Source organism: Clupea harengus, chromosome 3, assembly GCF_900700415.2.
Source record: "Clupea harengus chromosome 3, Ch_v2.0.2, whole genome shotgun sequence".
Classification (NCBI taxonomy): domain Eukaryota; kingdom Metazoa; phylum Chordata; class Actinopteri; order Clupeiformes; family Clupeidae; genus Clupea; species Clupea harengus.
Window position 1 is genome coordinate 481531 of NC_045154.1, and position 16600 is coordinate 498130.

Here is a 16600-nt window from a genome sequence, read left to right on the forward strand (position 1 = left end):
TCCAGGTCAATAGCTATACTATCTCCATGGTAGGCTCACTCTGTACTTTGGAGAATGTGTGTAGCATTTAACCTGTCAGCATCCTCATACAGTATTTTTTTTTTTTTTTTTATGTTTTACAATTAACTCGATTTTCAGATACAACATGTAGCCTACAGCATTCTAGTCAGCAGCTGATCGACCGTTTGAACAGACTTTTATTTTGTCTGTTTTCAGTGCCATATCCGTCTGTGCCATATTCGACTTCACGTTACTGTAAGCCAGTGTTATGTGCCTGATATATCATATATGAGATGCGACTTGACACTCGCCAGTAATATGTTGAATGGGTGACGAATCTGATGAATCGAGGCAGACCCTAACGACTGCTGTTAAGTGAGCTCAACGCACACGTACAGGAACCCGTTGCCATTAGTTTGAACGCCAGTTGGGACATAACACCTCCTGTTGTGCAGACCAAAACACGCCACTCGATAAAACCTATTTTTTCCCCCTCTCATCGACAGCGAATTCGAAAGTCAAAGGCTAATCATGCAGCGTCTTGGGACAGTCCAGCAAAAGTTACCTTGTGTTTTTATGACAGAAGTGCAAGACGTGCCATCTGGAAAACACGAGGCTCAGGTTGGTAAGATTGCCTATTTAACGTGAATGAAATGCAATTGTCATATTCGTGAGTTTGGCTTGTTTTGGATGGGAATGATAAGAACAATATTTGCAACAGTTAAGACCTAGACACCTGGGATTTCGCTAGAATTAGATTTTTTCAGTCAACTGTCCTGGATGCATTACTACTGCTAACACTGTCCTGCATGCACTTACCGGTGACGTTTTACAATAAATGCATCTGGGGGGTTACGGTCTAAAATTGGACTGTATAATAAACAGTGACGTTTCGCCCAAACAATGAAATGAACACAGAGGCTCTCACACGGGTTTTTTCCAGGTTGCGTTTCTTTCTTTCTTTTTTTTCAGTCTTCTTCTACTGACTTGATATCGTGTGTAGGCTACACATATTCACCACAGTCTGAAGCCTGTCAGGCACGTTTGAAGTAGTGGCAGGTTTTTAATTAAATAATTGTGACATTAACAATGCAATATTAACAAAATATACTGTTACACACGAACACTACATTTGATTTTATGTTTCATTCAACTGATTAAGAAGTCGTCCAAAGCTAAATCTAGCTCATTGAAAAAAACTTGAATTGGTAAATCATTACAATCGTTTGGGGGTTGAAATATTTCTGATTGCAACTGTAGGTTGTTGTGTCCGGGTGGGGGGCACGCATTAAAGAAGTAAGAGGCGTTGGAGATGCTATTAATGTATCTGGTATTTATTAACTAGTAAGTACAGGTAGCCCTGGCTCATCAGGAGCGCAGAGTGGAGTGAAGGCAGAGTCAGAGTACAAGACAGTGAAAGAGGGGAGCGCGGTCCATTTATAGGTCCCCCATGACCTGAAGGATCATGGGAGCTGTAGTGGCAATATGAATACACAACATACATTTACATTTACATTACATTTAGTAATTTATACACAACATAGGTGATAAAAGAAATGATCAGTTTCATGTAGGTCAAGTTTGATTACTTAAGTGCTATACGTTTGGAGTGACACTGTTTCTTTGAAAGTGTAAACTAGATCATGCATATGAATGAGATGGGTGGAGGTCACAGGTCAGTCCCCGCTCCCTACGGTCAAATATAATGGCCTATAATGGCCCATCATCTGGAATGTCATCAGGGCCCTTGCTTGCAGTCAATATGAACTGTAAGAAAAGAAGAGGGAATAAAGGCCCTTAAACAGTCCATGCAGAAGGATGTAGTTCTAATCCGAATGGATTGTGATCTAGAAGATGCACGAACACAAATATGAAATTAACCATAATAGTTGTCAGTCCTTAGGAAGGCCTAATACCAAAGATGTTTTGCTAAAGTTATTATTTTTGCACTTTTTCAATGAATTATCTCTTGTGAAAAAAACCCGGAAACCTTGTTGTACATATCCCACTTTATGTTGCCTGGAAACGGGCTGGACGGTAAAACATAAATTGGGTGCTTGTCCGGAGGTCGCCCCCAAGCCCGGCTGGCCCTGGAGTCAGGACCAGGTGCAGTTAAATGAGTCTGTTTGGGGTGGTGGTCAGGCCACTGGAGCATTGTTCAATTTCAGATGCAGCAAGATATCGGTGATCTGGATTACCCCTTTTTCTATCTCTACCCGGCCAGCCTCAAGCAGATGGGGCCCCCCTTATGTGCTGTGGTTTCTTCCTGATTAACAGGGCGTTTTTTCTTCTCCCGGTGGCCATTGTGCTTGCTCTAAGTGGGGTTCAGGCACTGGGCTCTATAAAGCGCCTTGACAATTTGATATACATTTAATTTATTCAATTGATTTAGCTACTGTCACACCTGTCTAGCCTATCGTTTGGGTATTTAGACTGGCAAGTTAAATGACTTGTTTGTTGAGCTTGTCTGCTATTGTTTGTGGTTTAAAAGTATCAGTAACTTGGCCTGAGTGAAGGAAAGAAAGGGTGGGAAAACGCCAACATGAATTGGGATTGGGACAGGTTGGGACGCAGTGGGCAGGCCTCGTCCCCACAGACATGTGGCAGGGGGCCCCTGTGTCCAGCTCCTGTAAGGACACGACACGCTCCTCTGGCAGGTCCAAGGTGCCATCCCTCAGTGTTTGGGCCAAAACTGGATCCGGGGCCTCTCTGTTTTTGACTGTCGTACAGGACAGGGGTTCCACTACTTATTTGTGAGGATCCGGTACCTCTGAGGAATAAAAATAACATGAAATAAATGTATAAATATTTATTTCCGTGATCGTAACAAAAGTCCATTGAATATAGATATGTCCATGACTTGCACATCACCTTCGGTTGCCCATGAGAAGATTTTGAATTTGAATATTTAATGTTATCTGTTTTGTCATTCTTTTATTTTTCCATCTAAGTTCCACATAAATCGCTTGTTTGCCTATTTTGGATGCATTTTAAATCTGATTTTAAAAAGAGAGATGTCAATCACTCAGGTCATGTAGTGACACTTGGAAGTGTGTGGAGTTTTGTGCACATCACGTGATCTGATGTTACTGCGATTTGAACCTCAGCTATTGGTAAAATGTCAAAAAGACAATCAAATGTGTTGAATTTCTTCAAATCAGCAGGACAAAGGCCCCGCAACCCACTGACCAACCTAACTGACAGGAGTCCAACCTGCTCTGCTATTAACTGTGGAATTCGCCACACCCTTTCAGACAGATCAAGTAGATCAACTATTCGATGATCCCTGATTCCACAAAACTATGCATTACTGGACTTGAAAACTGCCGCTTGATCTTAAAAAGTGTTTTACAAAAAATAGGTTATTGACACCAAAGTGCTCATTGCCCACCCTTGAAACTTGAAACAATCCCCATGCTTTTAAAACAGATGCATAGAACTGAGAACAGGGAGGCCATTCCTTTCCATTCCAAGAACAAATGCTCATCAAGCCCCTCCCAAGAATTGAAAGATCAAATGGAATCCATGATACATTCTCTGAACAGTGTAACAGTCTTTGCGACGTCCGAAGCCTCGAAGCGTGGCCTTTGACTCCACAGTCACCCGCCCTCAGTCACTGGCACAACACACCAGGGGGAAGCCATTGATGACCATTCCAGAAAACATTCACAAAATCCTTTTGGACCCGGCCAATGAGATCCTTTGGAGGGTTCAAAACTGTAACCCTGTGCCACAACATGAGAGCTGCCAAGTTATTAACCACTAAACATCTCCCTCTGTACGAGAGCTGTGGTAGAATCCACTTCCATCACTGAAGTCGTCCACCTACTTTATCAGCCAGTCCCTCCCAGGTCCTCTGCATGTAATGTTCAGACCCCAAAAACACCCCAAGGACCTTAAACCCCTCACCTGCCCACTCACACTGCTGAGGAAGCTGAGATGGGCCTGTGCCACTCAAAATCCCCCAACAGCAAGGAGGTACATTTGTCCCAATTAATGCTTGCTGAAGTTGCCTTCTGAAATCTGCTTAAGCAGGATGTTAAATAAACAATGTTCTCACTGTTTCTCACAAACACTGTCACACCATCAGCATATGCAGTCAGTTTTACAGAGGGCGCATCTGGGACTTCAGGAACGGTTACACCAGACAAACGTTTCCTTAATAAAACCAGAAGTGGCTCAATTGTTATAGTATACAGCAGTCCAGAGAGGGGGCACCCTTGCCGTATACCCCTAGTGACAGGAAACGGTCTGGTTAAGGAACCATTGATCCTAAGCATACTAACCCTAACACTATACAGCAGCCTGATAAAGGATCCAAAACGTGGCCTGAAACCAAAGGCCTCCAGGGTAAGATACGAGTGATCCACCCTATCAAATGCTTTCTCCTGATCCAAGGAGAAAAACCCCAAATCCAGTCAGTAGCTTTTTGCCACTGTAATGATGTCCCTCACCAAAAAATAAATGATCAAAGACACTCCGTTTAGGTATACAATAGGACTGGTCTTCATGGATCAAAGTAGACATACAGTCCTTAAGTCTGTTGGCCAAGGCTTTCGAAAGTGTTTTAAAATCGGCACAGGGTAACGACACTGGACGCCGGTTCTTTAGGTGGCCAAGGTCCTTCCGGCAGCTCAGTAGAAGAGTAACTCGATTGATGCATTCCAAAAAAAAACATCATACAGGTCCGGACCTATTCATTCCCAACAACCCTGGTAAAACCTAATTTCACTTTGTTAATATGACCTATTGATAAGGGACATTTCATTTTAAATGTGAAAAAAGTGAAGTGGTCTGAATGCTTTCTCAATCCACTGTAAACATGAGAAAGATAGCGGATCTGTCTTTCTTTTCTGCCTGTGTTAAGTTGTGACCTATCTTGTTTGTTTCTGCCTGTTAAGTTAGGACCTATCTTGCTTGTTTCTGCCTGTGTTAAGTTAGGACCCATCTTGCTTTCTGATATCTTTTCTGCCTGTGTTAAGTTATGACCCATCTTGCTTGTTTCTGCCTGTGTTAAGTTAGGACCCATCTTGCTTTCTGATATCTTTTCTGCCTGTGTTAAGTTATGACCCATCTTGTTTGTTTCTGCCTGTTAAGTTAGGACCCATCTTGCTTTCTGATATCTTTTCTGCCTGTGTTAAGTTATGACCCATCTTGCTTTCTGATATCTTTTCTGCCTGTGTTAAGTTATGACCCATCTTGCTTTCTGATATCTTTTCTGCCTGTGTTAAGTTATGACCCATCTTGTTTGTTTCTGCCTGTTAAGTTAGGACCTATCTGGCTTTCTGATTTCTTTTCTGCCTGTGTTAAGTTAGGACCTATCTTGTTTGTTTCTGCCTGTTAAGTTCTGACCTATCTGGCTTTCTGATATATTTTCTGCCTGTGTTAAGTTAGGACCTATCTTGTTTGTTTCTGCCTGTTAAGTTCTGACCTATCTTGCTTTCTGATATATTTTCTGCCTGTGTTAAGTTAGGACCTATCTTGTTTGTTTCTGCCTGTTAAGTTCTGACCTATCTTGCTTTCTGATATCTTTTCTGCCTGTGTGTTAGGTTAGGACCTATCTTGTTTGTTTCTGCCTGTTAAGTTCTGACCTATCTGGCTTTCTGATATCTTTTCTGCCTGTGTTAAGTTAGGACCTATCTTGCTTTCTGATATCTTTTCTGCCTGTGTTAAGTTAGGACCTATCTTGCTTTCTGCTTTCTGCCTTCATTTGTTTTTGTTTTATTTTTATTTTTTTTTCAGCCCTTTCGTGTCGTGGCAACAGAGCATCTTAACCCCTCTGCCCTGGACTCCCATATTCACTCTGCCCTCGCTACAGAGAAATTGGATGGCACCTGTTGTTATGTTTCAGCATACAAAGGTAAGTGCGGTCGGACCTGTTTAGATCCTTGTCTGCCTTACTCTTTCTGGTAGATTGTCTTTGCACAACTAAGCCACTATTCCCACAAACAGTGCATAACATAACCCGATGTTAAGCATTGGGACCTTCAGTAAAGTACACAAAACGTAAGACAAAGATAATATTTTGTTTTGCAACATTGTCACACTGACAATAAGGAGTGCACACCTGTTCTAGTGCTTTGTTTCTAGCAAGCAAATACAAGCTGATTGAAAGGTACAGTACAGTTTTGTAAAAATATATAAAGGAAAATGTAAACATGCAGCGATTTTACAGTAAACAAAAAACACAACATAGGGTAAATAATATTTTTTGGGGAAATTTGTGTCTGGTCGATTATTTCTCTGTTCTTACAATGCTAATTGGCGTTGTATTTTGTTTTATTGTTTTATTATATCGTTGGAAAGCCTGTTTATTTACCTCTACACTGATGTCCAACTTGTAGGATCATGCATTTGTTGGATGAGCAGAACAGCTGATTATGTGGGTAGTGCCCAAGTAAAAGTTGTGCCTATGGTTAGACAGATTTGGTCTAGGAGGTCCTAATTATTTTTTTGCCAATTTATCTTGATTAGTACGCCGACTAAAAGGAGTTTCTTTCAAAGAGAGAATCAAGTTGTTGCACTGAACACTAACCATCTTGACAGAATGTGACGCCGGTGCTTTTCGCAGTTACGTGTGACAAAAGCACATTAGTGCTAGCCCTCCCGGAACCCACAGAGATTGCATTGAAAGCCCTGTTATGTGAAATAGTGAATAGTCTATGAGAGACGTCTAGGGGCGATTTTCAACCTGACTGAAATCGCCCCAAAAGGGGCGGGACCATTTGAAGCACGACTTTAGCCTGATTGGACAATGACATTCAGAGGCAGATCAAACGGTCTAGAACACTCATAACCACTGTAGCAGTGGTAGAATCGGACAGAAAAAAAATTAAAGTAAATTCTGACACAAATGACAATCCATAAACATCCAAATGCATCCCTGTACAAGTAAGCATACATCAAATAAGCTAGCCTAAGGGCCCACTGTAGCCCACACAGCAAACAGAGTAAAAAAGTACTTAACACTGAACATCATTAGTGATTGCATTGCTGCAGCTACACACCAGTTGCCACTAATGTACACACCGCAAAAAAGTGCCTGTTGCCAAATTACAGATCACAGTAGAGCACATTTCCCCAAATACAACATGCTAACGTGGCTAACCCCAACCCTCTATTCTTTTACTGTCGTTTTACCATCACATTATTTGAAAGTGTTAGTTCATCTTCATCTTGCAGACCCCTAAACAACAAACTATAACATACGCCAACAATGCTGTAGATCCTGCAGCAAGTGACCGTACCAACCAACTTTCCCGAAAATTAACATTAGCATACATCTATTCTAAGTTATGACCTCAGCTGTTAGTGTTAGCTTAGCATACATCTATTCTAAGTTATGACCTCAGCTGTTAGTGTTAGCTTAGCATACATCTATTCTAAGTTATTACCTCAGCTGTTAGTGTTAGCTTAGCATACATCTATTCTAAGTTATGACCTCAGCTGTTAGTGTTAGCTTAGCATACATCTATTCTAAGTTATGACCTCAGCTGTTAGTGTTAGCTAGTGCTAAATGGGCAAAGAAGCAAATACCAGAGTTATTTAACAAATTCTTACAGTTCTGCGACAGACAGTTGATACTGATCGCTGTTTTAAGCATAATGTCGACAAAAGTCCAGTATTAGACTGGCTCAGGTTAGCAAAACAGTCAGATTAAATGTGGTTGGCGCACGAATGCATGTGTGCATGTGCATTAATATGCATTGATGTCCAATTTGTGTTGTGTTTTGTAAGACTTGTCAATAATTAGCTGATCAGCTGCTAATGAGTGTAATTTAGTGTTAACTTTTTAACTTGAGTGATTAAGTTAGCTGAAACATTTTAGTGGACACAGACCTAGCTAAATTGAGAGACTAAAATATAATATGTAATCATCAACATAAAATATCATGTTGCACTTTAAAACGTCAGTATATTCAAGCAAACTATGCTTTGTGTCTTCAAAGCGTCTTGCTGAAAGAGACCATCGAACTATAGCCAAACTATACAACAAAACAGTCAATACCCTGGGCTCTCGGCTTCTTGTGTGTACATGCTGAGCGCTTCCAGAAATCTGATGCACTCTCTTAGAGGTTCAAAATCAGTCTACCTTCCACGAATTCCATGATTTGTCTTTAGGTTAGTATAGGTATATTAGGTTAGTATAGGTTACTATATGTGTATTATATGTTTAGCCGATTGTATTGTATATTTATTTTGTAGATTTATTATATTTATTTATTATATGTGTAATCTATGTTCTATAGTACTTATATGTTATGTTATGTTATTTATGTTATGCTATGGTAGTTTGTTGTACGGTGTCTTGTCCTAAGAATTTCAGTGCCCAGTCTGACTCTGTTTTTCTGTGCATCTGACAAATAAATACTTGAACTTGAACGAAGGTCAAAACTTAAACCATGTACACACCTTCCCCATTTAGGCCTTTATAAAACTGTTATCTCAAGGCTTCATGCTCCTGAAAAGCTCCCAAAAAAGCCCATATCAACACCAAACTAGCTTTTCAGCTGTTCCAAAACCAGCTATCTCATTTACCACACTCTCTATTTTAGCTCTGAAGTTCATTGCAGTTGAGTGATTCAAGCAAAGGACTCAATGGAAGGCCGGTCTGATGGGTAGAGTGTCGGTTTATTCTCACTTGCCTTCAAACATGGAGGGGTCAAATATACCACCGATTGAACTCATTTTGCCCCACGGTCACCATTTCACGTGCTTAGTCAAGCAACCCAGAGCAGTTCACTCACCTGTTTTTACACACTGCTAGTTCATCAACATATCTAATATATCTTTATAAACTGAGATCAATTACTTTTGATGTGAGATTGATTATACCCAGAGCAGTTCACTCACACGTTTTTACACACTGCTAGTTCATCAACATATCTAATCTATCTTTTTAAACTGAGATAAATTACTTTTGATGTGAGATTGATTAAAGCCCAAAAAAAAAGAACTTTGAGACGCAACAAATATGCTCCATCCACATGGTTACTTCTTGCTACCTAGATACAGGTTGAGGGTCGTCTTACCCCACGGGCTCATCTTACCCCACTCTCCCCTACGTTTCTTATTTTTGAAGGCCAGCCTCACCTCTGGGCGCGCCTGGATCGGAAACCAAACAAGCAGGCATACAAGAGGTTCCGGAGGTTTCAGTCTTCTCAGAAGAGCTGTACAGGTACAATATTGACACTGTAAATGTAAATAAATACACAATGAACTCTTCTCTCATCGGGCATCAGCTGATCTCAGTGGTTTTTATTCTATCATAAAATGCTTGATGAGTGTTTTTTTAGGCTTCACATGGAACCCACAGGAGGATCTGAAAGCCGTGCCTGATGATTGGGTCGCAGCACAGAGGGTTCAGCACCTGGACGGCCATCCCATACCTGATGAGCATGGTCACATCCCAGGTGGGTCACGCTCATGCAGTGGCATACACATCTGTCCAAAATTACTCTGTTTTTAATACATATTATTCGATCTCATTATAATCTTATTAATTATTTTAAATTCATTTATTATCTTTTTTGGTATATTATATTATCTTATTTTTTTCTGTCCATACTATGTTAAGCACCTTGAGATTTCTTTGTATTTTAAAGTGTGCTATACAAATAAAATCCATTATTATATTATTATTAATCTGATGCCTAATAAACTAAAAGTAAGGGTTATTAGTGAGGTTAATTATGTTGGTACATGAAAGTAAGGGTTATTAGTGAGGTTAATTATGTTGGTACATGAAAGTAAGGGTTATTAGTGAGGTTAATTATGTTGGTACATGAAAGTAAGGGTTATTAGTGAGGTTAATTATGTTGGTACATGAAAGTAAGGGTTATTAGTGAGGTTAATTATGTTGGTACATAAAAGTAAGGGTTATTAGTGAGGTTAATTATGTTGGTACATGAAAGTAAGGGTTATTAGTGAGGTTAATTATGTTGGTACATGAAAGTAAGGGTTATTAGTGAGGTTAATTATGTTGGTACATGAAAGTAAGGGTTATTATTGAGGTTAATTATGTTGGTACATGAAAGTAAGGGTTATTAGTGAGGTTAATTATGTTGGTACATGAAAGTAAGGGTTATTAGTGAGGTTAATTATGTTGGTACATGAAAGTAAGGGTTATTACCGTAATTTCCGGACTATAAGCCGCTACTTTTTTCCCACACTTTGAACCTCGCGGCTTAAACAATGACGCAGGGAATTTATGGATTATGATACCTGTGACTGTATACGGTAGCTTTGTGGAGCTAGGATGCTAGCATGGATGCTTAGCTCCACGCGATTTCTCAGTATCTCTCAATAACTTAACTAATGTCAAAATAACCACAGTCTACCGGCGTAGACAGAACACAACTCAAAACACGTTAGAAAATAAAATAAAAGTTTACAACAATACAAATCCAGTCTTATCAAGTTATTTAGCTCACTGGTTTCAAACTAGCGTCTTTCTTCTATCTCACGTTCTACCTCAACAGGAAGAACTACCTTATTTCTGATTGACTCTTGCAACTGTGCTCTCTTAAAGCAACAGTGCACTTATCGTAACTGGCAAAACTAATAATATGCATCACTATTGTATTACTTTTGATAATCATTTTAGCCTGTCTAAAGTTCATTTGTTTCAATGTACCGGTAGGCACCTGCGGCTTATAGACATGTGCGGCTTATTTATGTTCAGTGGGTGCGGCTTATATTCAGGTGCGCTCAATAGTCCGGAAATTACGGTAGTGAGGTTAATTATGTTGGTAACTAAAAATAAGGGTTATTAGTAAGGTTAATTATGTTGGTAGCTAAAATGCACAGACAGGTAATGGTTTAGTATGTGTTTGTATTTGTATAATTCTGCAGGTTGTTTACCAATATCACTATGCCTCATCTTTGTCTGTACTGTGCATGCTTGTTTCTCAATCTCTGTGTTCGTGTTATAAAGTAAGGATGTCTGTACTGTGCATACTTGTTTCTCCATCTCTGTGTACATGTTATAAAGTAAGGATGTCTCAACTGTAGCTGCTCCCTCACAATAACTCTACTCATTTTAGTCACATTCACAGGCTCTGACCAGAACATCTACAACTTGCACCTTTTATCAGACTAGCTGACTAACTAGTCAGGAATACATTTACATTTAGTCATTTAGCAGACGCTTTTATCCAAAGCGACTTACATATGTGCGACTTACAATGTATACACATTTTACATTTACACTGATGGCACACTGCACATCAGGAGCAATTAGGGGTTCAGTGTCTTGCTCAAGGACGCTTCGACAGGGAATTGAACTAGGAACCTTCTGATTACTAGACGACTTCTTTACCTCCTGTACCACTGTCGCCCCGGAATAACGTACTGTGTTGCTGATCATGTTTTAACATCAAGGCTGGGTTCCTGTGGAGAAGACCAATAAGCAGTACTGCTGGCACTCCTCCGTGGTCGATCATGAGACGGGACTAGCCCTTCTTCTCCGGCCCCTCAGACACGATGATGAAGATGAAGATGAAGATATGCTGGAGATCACATGTGTCCCACTGTCACAACTGCAAGAACAAACTCTGGAGCTCATCGGAACCAATATCAACGGAAATCCTTACGGTAGGGTTGAATTTCCACACATTTCAATTGAAATACCCGGCTATATCTAATATCAAGTATGTAATGCTTTTCGCTAGAACCAAAAACATATGCTCTTGTGGGCGGGGCCTATTTGTGTATTGGGTTTTCTATGGGCAAGGTGGGCTAAGGAAAATCTCACATAGGGCTATTGTGAGTGTCTGTCTGTGTGGACCACTGTGAGCTTCTTTCATTTACTGTATTCTCTTATATGTGCAGTTTGGTGTTGTCGGTTGTTATGTGTGTGTGTGTGTGTGTGTGTGTGTGTGTGTGTGTGTGTGTGTGTGCATCGTATGCTTGCAGTTTGGTGTTGTCGGTTGTTTTCTCCTGTTGGATATGTATGCAGGTATGTCAGTACACACTTTTATTCTTTCTTGTATGTTATGACTTGAAGGAATGGGCAGTAAGAAACACCCAGTCCATTGCCTCGTGGCCCATGGGACCCTCCCGATCCGAGACGCCCCGCCAGTGAGTCACCTGCATCTGCTCACCTGGTTGAGGGAGAGTGACCACGGTAAAGTGGAAGGGATTGTTTGGCATTGCAGTGATGGGGCTCTTTTTAAGGTAATTATACTTTCTGTTCATATCTGTTTTTGACCATATTCAGTGTGAACAATTACATTCTACACAGAAAATGTGAATATTTACACAAGAGGCTGTGATTCATTGCTATTGTATAGCCGTTGTATATCTGTAGTACAAGCATCTTGCTTGAATGACATGGCTGCCAATCAGGCGGGACTTGGTATCACTACCAGTACCCCTCCTTCTTCAGTCTAAAATTGTAATTATTGTCTAAAATAACATATTTATACTATGGCATTGTTGGATTCCCGATTGTGAAACTTTCTTTATAATTTATCATTTTTATAACATAAATCACTATTTATATTCAGAAATTAATTTGTGCAAAATGAGCAACCATTATCTCTGACTGTATGTGGCTCCTTCTTGGCACCACACAGCTCCATCGCCATCATCTGAACCTCACATGGCCTAATGGCAAAACCTCTCTGAATACCAGACCTGTTGTCATCCATGTTGATTGGCACGGAGACCCCCTGGAGGATTCCTGCAGGAGCGCTTTCAGTGCTTTCTCCAACTTAAATGGACAAACTTTCCGCTGTGTTGAGGACATAACGTTTGAAAACTAAAAAATACAACTGAATAGATATTTAAGTTTTTAATCAAATATATCTTGTTTACTTCAGGTTTTGAGAAACTTAATTTAGTGAGTTTCATAATATACTTGTGATTGTACCTGCCAATTCAATTACTGTTGCAAAAAAAGCTTGATATGGACCAGATATGATCTGATATGGACCTACTTAATATAGGAACCAACCTATTAAACTTCCTTAAGAGGATGTTTCCCCATTATATTTATGGTGTTTATACAGCATGGAGATCTGCCTGAAAATGTTTAATTTAAATTAAGATCTTGGTCTGAAATGACACAGTGAATATGAAAACCTTTGGTGTATGTTCCTAAAGTTGTAGTATGCCAGTACATGTTTTTATAAGTCAACTCCTGTAGAAATCAAGGTTCTTATTTTCTAGGATTCCAAGGCCTGTAGTTTGAGAGAACAGCTGGAAGTACCTAAAGACAGATGCGTGCGCACTGCAGAGAAATAGGGGGTTTCTCAAAGTCAAGGATGCGTCCTTCCAAGTCAAGGATGCGTCCTTCCAAGTCAGTCATTCATAGACTGGGTAAGACTCCTTCCTAGTATACGGAGAAGAAAAAATGGAACAGTCTAGCGAGTGTGCAGGTGTGCGTCATTGAAAATGTCCCGCCTTCAAAATCCAAGCTACTTTAAAAGAAAAGGCTCTGGTACGTGCGCATAGGATTGTGGGTGCTTCAAGAACACAGAGGATACTGCATTCTCTGAATAAAGGACTCCTTAGGTGGGGATCGATGATGTAGCATCCCTGAAACGCAGCAGTCAAGGGTCCTTCCTCGACTTTGAGAAACACCCATAGTTTAAGATGTGCTCAAAGGCACTGAGTGAGCAGATCCAGGCCAAAGTTAATTAGTGAAAGGTTTGGTAAAAGCATGGCTGAGCAATCCTCAGTCAAGATGCCAATGTTGCTGCAGATTCTGGACAGTGGGGAAAAAAACGTATTGCTTTTTCTGTTCAAAACAATAAAATCAGTTGACACGTAATTGGAGCGGGTTGCATCTATTTCAACTGGCTGTTATATTGTTAAGCAGGCTATGTGATTTTTGAGGCTGTTAAAACAGAAAGTAGGTTATCGTTGTTTTACTCTCTTTTCCGAGAGAACACACCCATTGATTTAGCATGTGCAATGTCAAAACATGTGCACCATGTGATCCATATTCAATTAAATCATCTGAACTTGTCCAATGGAAAACATTAGGTTCTGAAACTTAAAATGTTTAGCTTATATATTTGCTGAAATGTTATTTTAGCGACCATACGGGCAGTCGCTGGGGAGTCGACAGGTCGGCTCTATTTCCTGTGGAAATAAAAGTTTTGCCTTGGAATCTGGGTTTTTAGTAGCCTCATTACTCTCTGCATATTGGCAATGTGTGGTGATACGAAGAGCTGCTCATGAATTAGATTGAAATTGTATACTTTGCATGCTTTTTAAATTTTACTTTTTTTTTTAGAATTATTCAGATTATAAGACAAAGGGGACCAAGCCGTATTGGGTGTAGTTTATGCACCTAGAACCCCAGCAAAACCGAACAGGCAAGCACAATGCCAACAGGGGCAAGGAAATACTCCCTGCAGGAGGAAACCTTGACCAGAACATTTGCTCGTGTGTGTGTGTGTTTAGATCAGGTGGAGAGACTACAGCAGCATCCCACAGTGGAGATAGTCTAGACTAGGAGGGTGTGTGTGTGTGTGTGTGTGTGTGTTTAGATCAGGTGGAGAGACTACAGCAGCATCCCACAGTGGAGATGGTCTAGACTAGGAGGGTGTGTGTGTGTGTGTGGGGGGGGTTGTGTGTGTGTGTGTGTGTGTGTGTGTGTGTGTAGATCAGGTGGAGAGACTACAGCAGCATCCCACAGTGGAGATAGTCTAGACTAGGAGGGTGTGTGTGTGTGTGGGGGGGGTTGTGTGTGTGTGTGTGTGTGTGTGTGTGTAGATCAGGTGGAGAGACTACAGCAGCATCCCACAGCGGAGATAGTCTAGACTAGGAGGGGTGTGTGTGTGTGTGTGTGTGTGTGTGTGTGTGTGTGTGTGTGTGTGTGTGTGTGTGTGTGTGTGTGTGTGTGTGTGTGTAGGTCTGGTGGAGAGACTACAGCAGCATCCCACAGCAGAAATAGTCTAGACTAGGAGGGTGTGTGTGTGTGTGTGTGTGTGTGTGTGTGTGTGTGTGTGTGTGTGTGTGTGTGTGTGTGTGTGTGTGTGTGTGTGTGGATCAGGTGGAGAGACTACAGCAGCATCCCACAGTGGAGATGGTCTAGACTAGGAGGGTGTGTGTGTGTGTGTGTATGTGTGTGTGTGTAGATCAGGTGGAGAGACTACAGCAGCATCCCACAGTGGAGATAGTCTAGACTAGGAGGGTGTGTGTGTATGTGTGTGTGTGTAGATCAGGTGGAAAGACTACAGCAGCATCCCACAGCGGAGATAGTCTAGAGTAGGAGAGTGTGTGTGTTTGTGTGTGTGTGTGTGTGTGTGTGTGTGTGTGTGTAGATCAGGTGGAGAGACTACAGCAGCATCCCACAGCGGAGATAGTGCAGACTAGGAGGGAGAGAGAGGCTGCCTTGCCAGGTGTTTGCACATTTAGTTTCCGTTTAGTTTAGACATGCACTATCTGTAGCCCAGTTTTATTGATATTGGGAATTTGATATGTATTTAGTCGTGATGATGAGTTATGTTTAGTTATGTTGGCTGGCTTGGTGCATGGGGAGTTTTATCTATACATTAAAGCATAGTAAGGGTGGCAGGACACAATAACACCAGTAATGTGTATGAGAATTGTGTTTCTGTTTAGTTTTGATGAGTTATGTTTAGTAATGTTGCGTGACATGGTGCATGTGAATATTAGTTCTACATGATAGCAAGAGTGGCAGGATACACAAGCGTGCACAACTGGCTGGCGACAGCCACAACACATGCCATATTGTTAAAGAAAGTATTAGTATATTTTATCATGAATGTTTTAGCTAAAAGGCTTGTTCAAAATGTTGTGTGTAAAGTGTGTAGGTTGATTTTGGAAAAACACTGAGTGAGCCAAGAATGTGAACTCACGTGATGTTTTTCTGACAGAAGGAGAGAGCGGGTTGTAAAATGACTCGTTGCTAAGCAGAAGTAGAATGCAGCTGAAATGCAGTAACCCTAAGTGTATCCCAGCATCCTGACTGCCATCCTGTGTAAACATTGTGTTTGAATAAAAGGACTTGTTTTCAGCATGGCACGTCAGACAGACTTAAGGTGTCTGTCTCCGTCGGGGCCCTGTTCGTAAACAGTCCAATTCACTTACATGCTGGGTAGTGTTTTTAATCTGCTAACTAACTGTTGAGGGTCTTTTCCCTGACACATATGTTGTACCCTGGATCTGTAAAGGCACTTCTCCTTCATGGTACAACATGCTTCCGTGGCCCACTCCTTACTAACTCCAACAACATGGCCAGACAGTGAAGAGCACGGCCATGGAGAGGTGAAGAGTGTTGGGACAGGTATCTGCTTTTTCATGCATTATTCATGACTATGGGATGCACTGAAGAGGAATGTCTTTAGTCTCCATTTGAAGATGGAAAAGGGTGTCTGCATCTCGGATGGAAACTGGAAGATTATTCCACAGGAGGAGGGCTCGATAGCTGAAGGCTCTGCCTCCTATTGTGCTTTTTGATATTCATGGAATTACAAGGAGATCTGCGATCTGGGAACAAAGTGATCTTGGTGGGCAATAGGGGACAACTTAATTCCTTGAGGTACTTTGAAATCAATTCTACTTTTGACAAGGAGCCAGTGCAGACAGGCAAGTAGAAGTGAGATGTGTTCATATTGTTTTA

The 16600-nt window shown here is 41.0% G+C and overlaps 1 protein-coding gene across 1 annotated transcript; it reads left to right on the plus strand.

Moving 5' to 3' along the window:
• The first annotated feature begins 285 nt into the window (after positions 1–285).
• c3h12orf29 (chromosome 3 C12orf29 homolog) lies at positions 286–14119 on the plus strand. Its single transcript, XM_031563837.1, has 8 exons — positions 286–375; positions 507–621; positions 5743–5860; positions 9083–9178; positions 9297–9413; positions 11383–11595; positions 12008–12177; positions 12579–14119. The coding sequence occupies exons 1-8, from the start codon at positions 326–328 to the stop codon at positions 12765–12767; spliced, it is 1068 nt and encodes a 355-aa protein (XP_031419697.1). The 5' UTR covers positions 286–325; the 3' UTR covers positions 12768–14119.
• The last annotated feature ends 2481 nt before the right edge of the window (positions 14120–16600 follow it).

Bases quoted from the DNA above. Each gene is read 5' to 3' on its own strand.
- c3h12orf29 (XM_031563837.1), top strand. From the start codon at position 326: ATGGGTGACGAATCTGATGAATCGAGGCAGACCCTAACGACTGCTGTT. The intron at 5,861-9,082 runs GTAAGTGCGGTC...TTATTTTTGAAG, and splicing joins TTATGTTTCAGCATACAAAG to GCCAGCCTCACCTCTGGGCG. The intron at 9,179-9,296 runs GTACAATATTGA...GTGTTTTTTTAG, and splicing joins TTCTCAGAAGAGCTGTACAG to GCTTCACATGGAACCCACAG.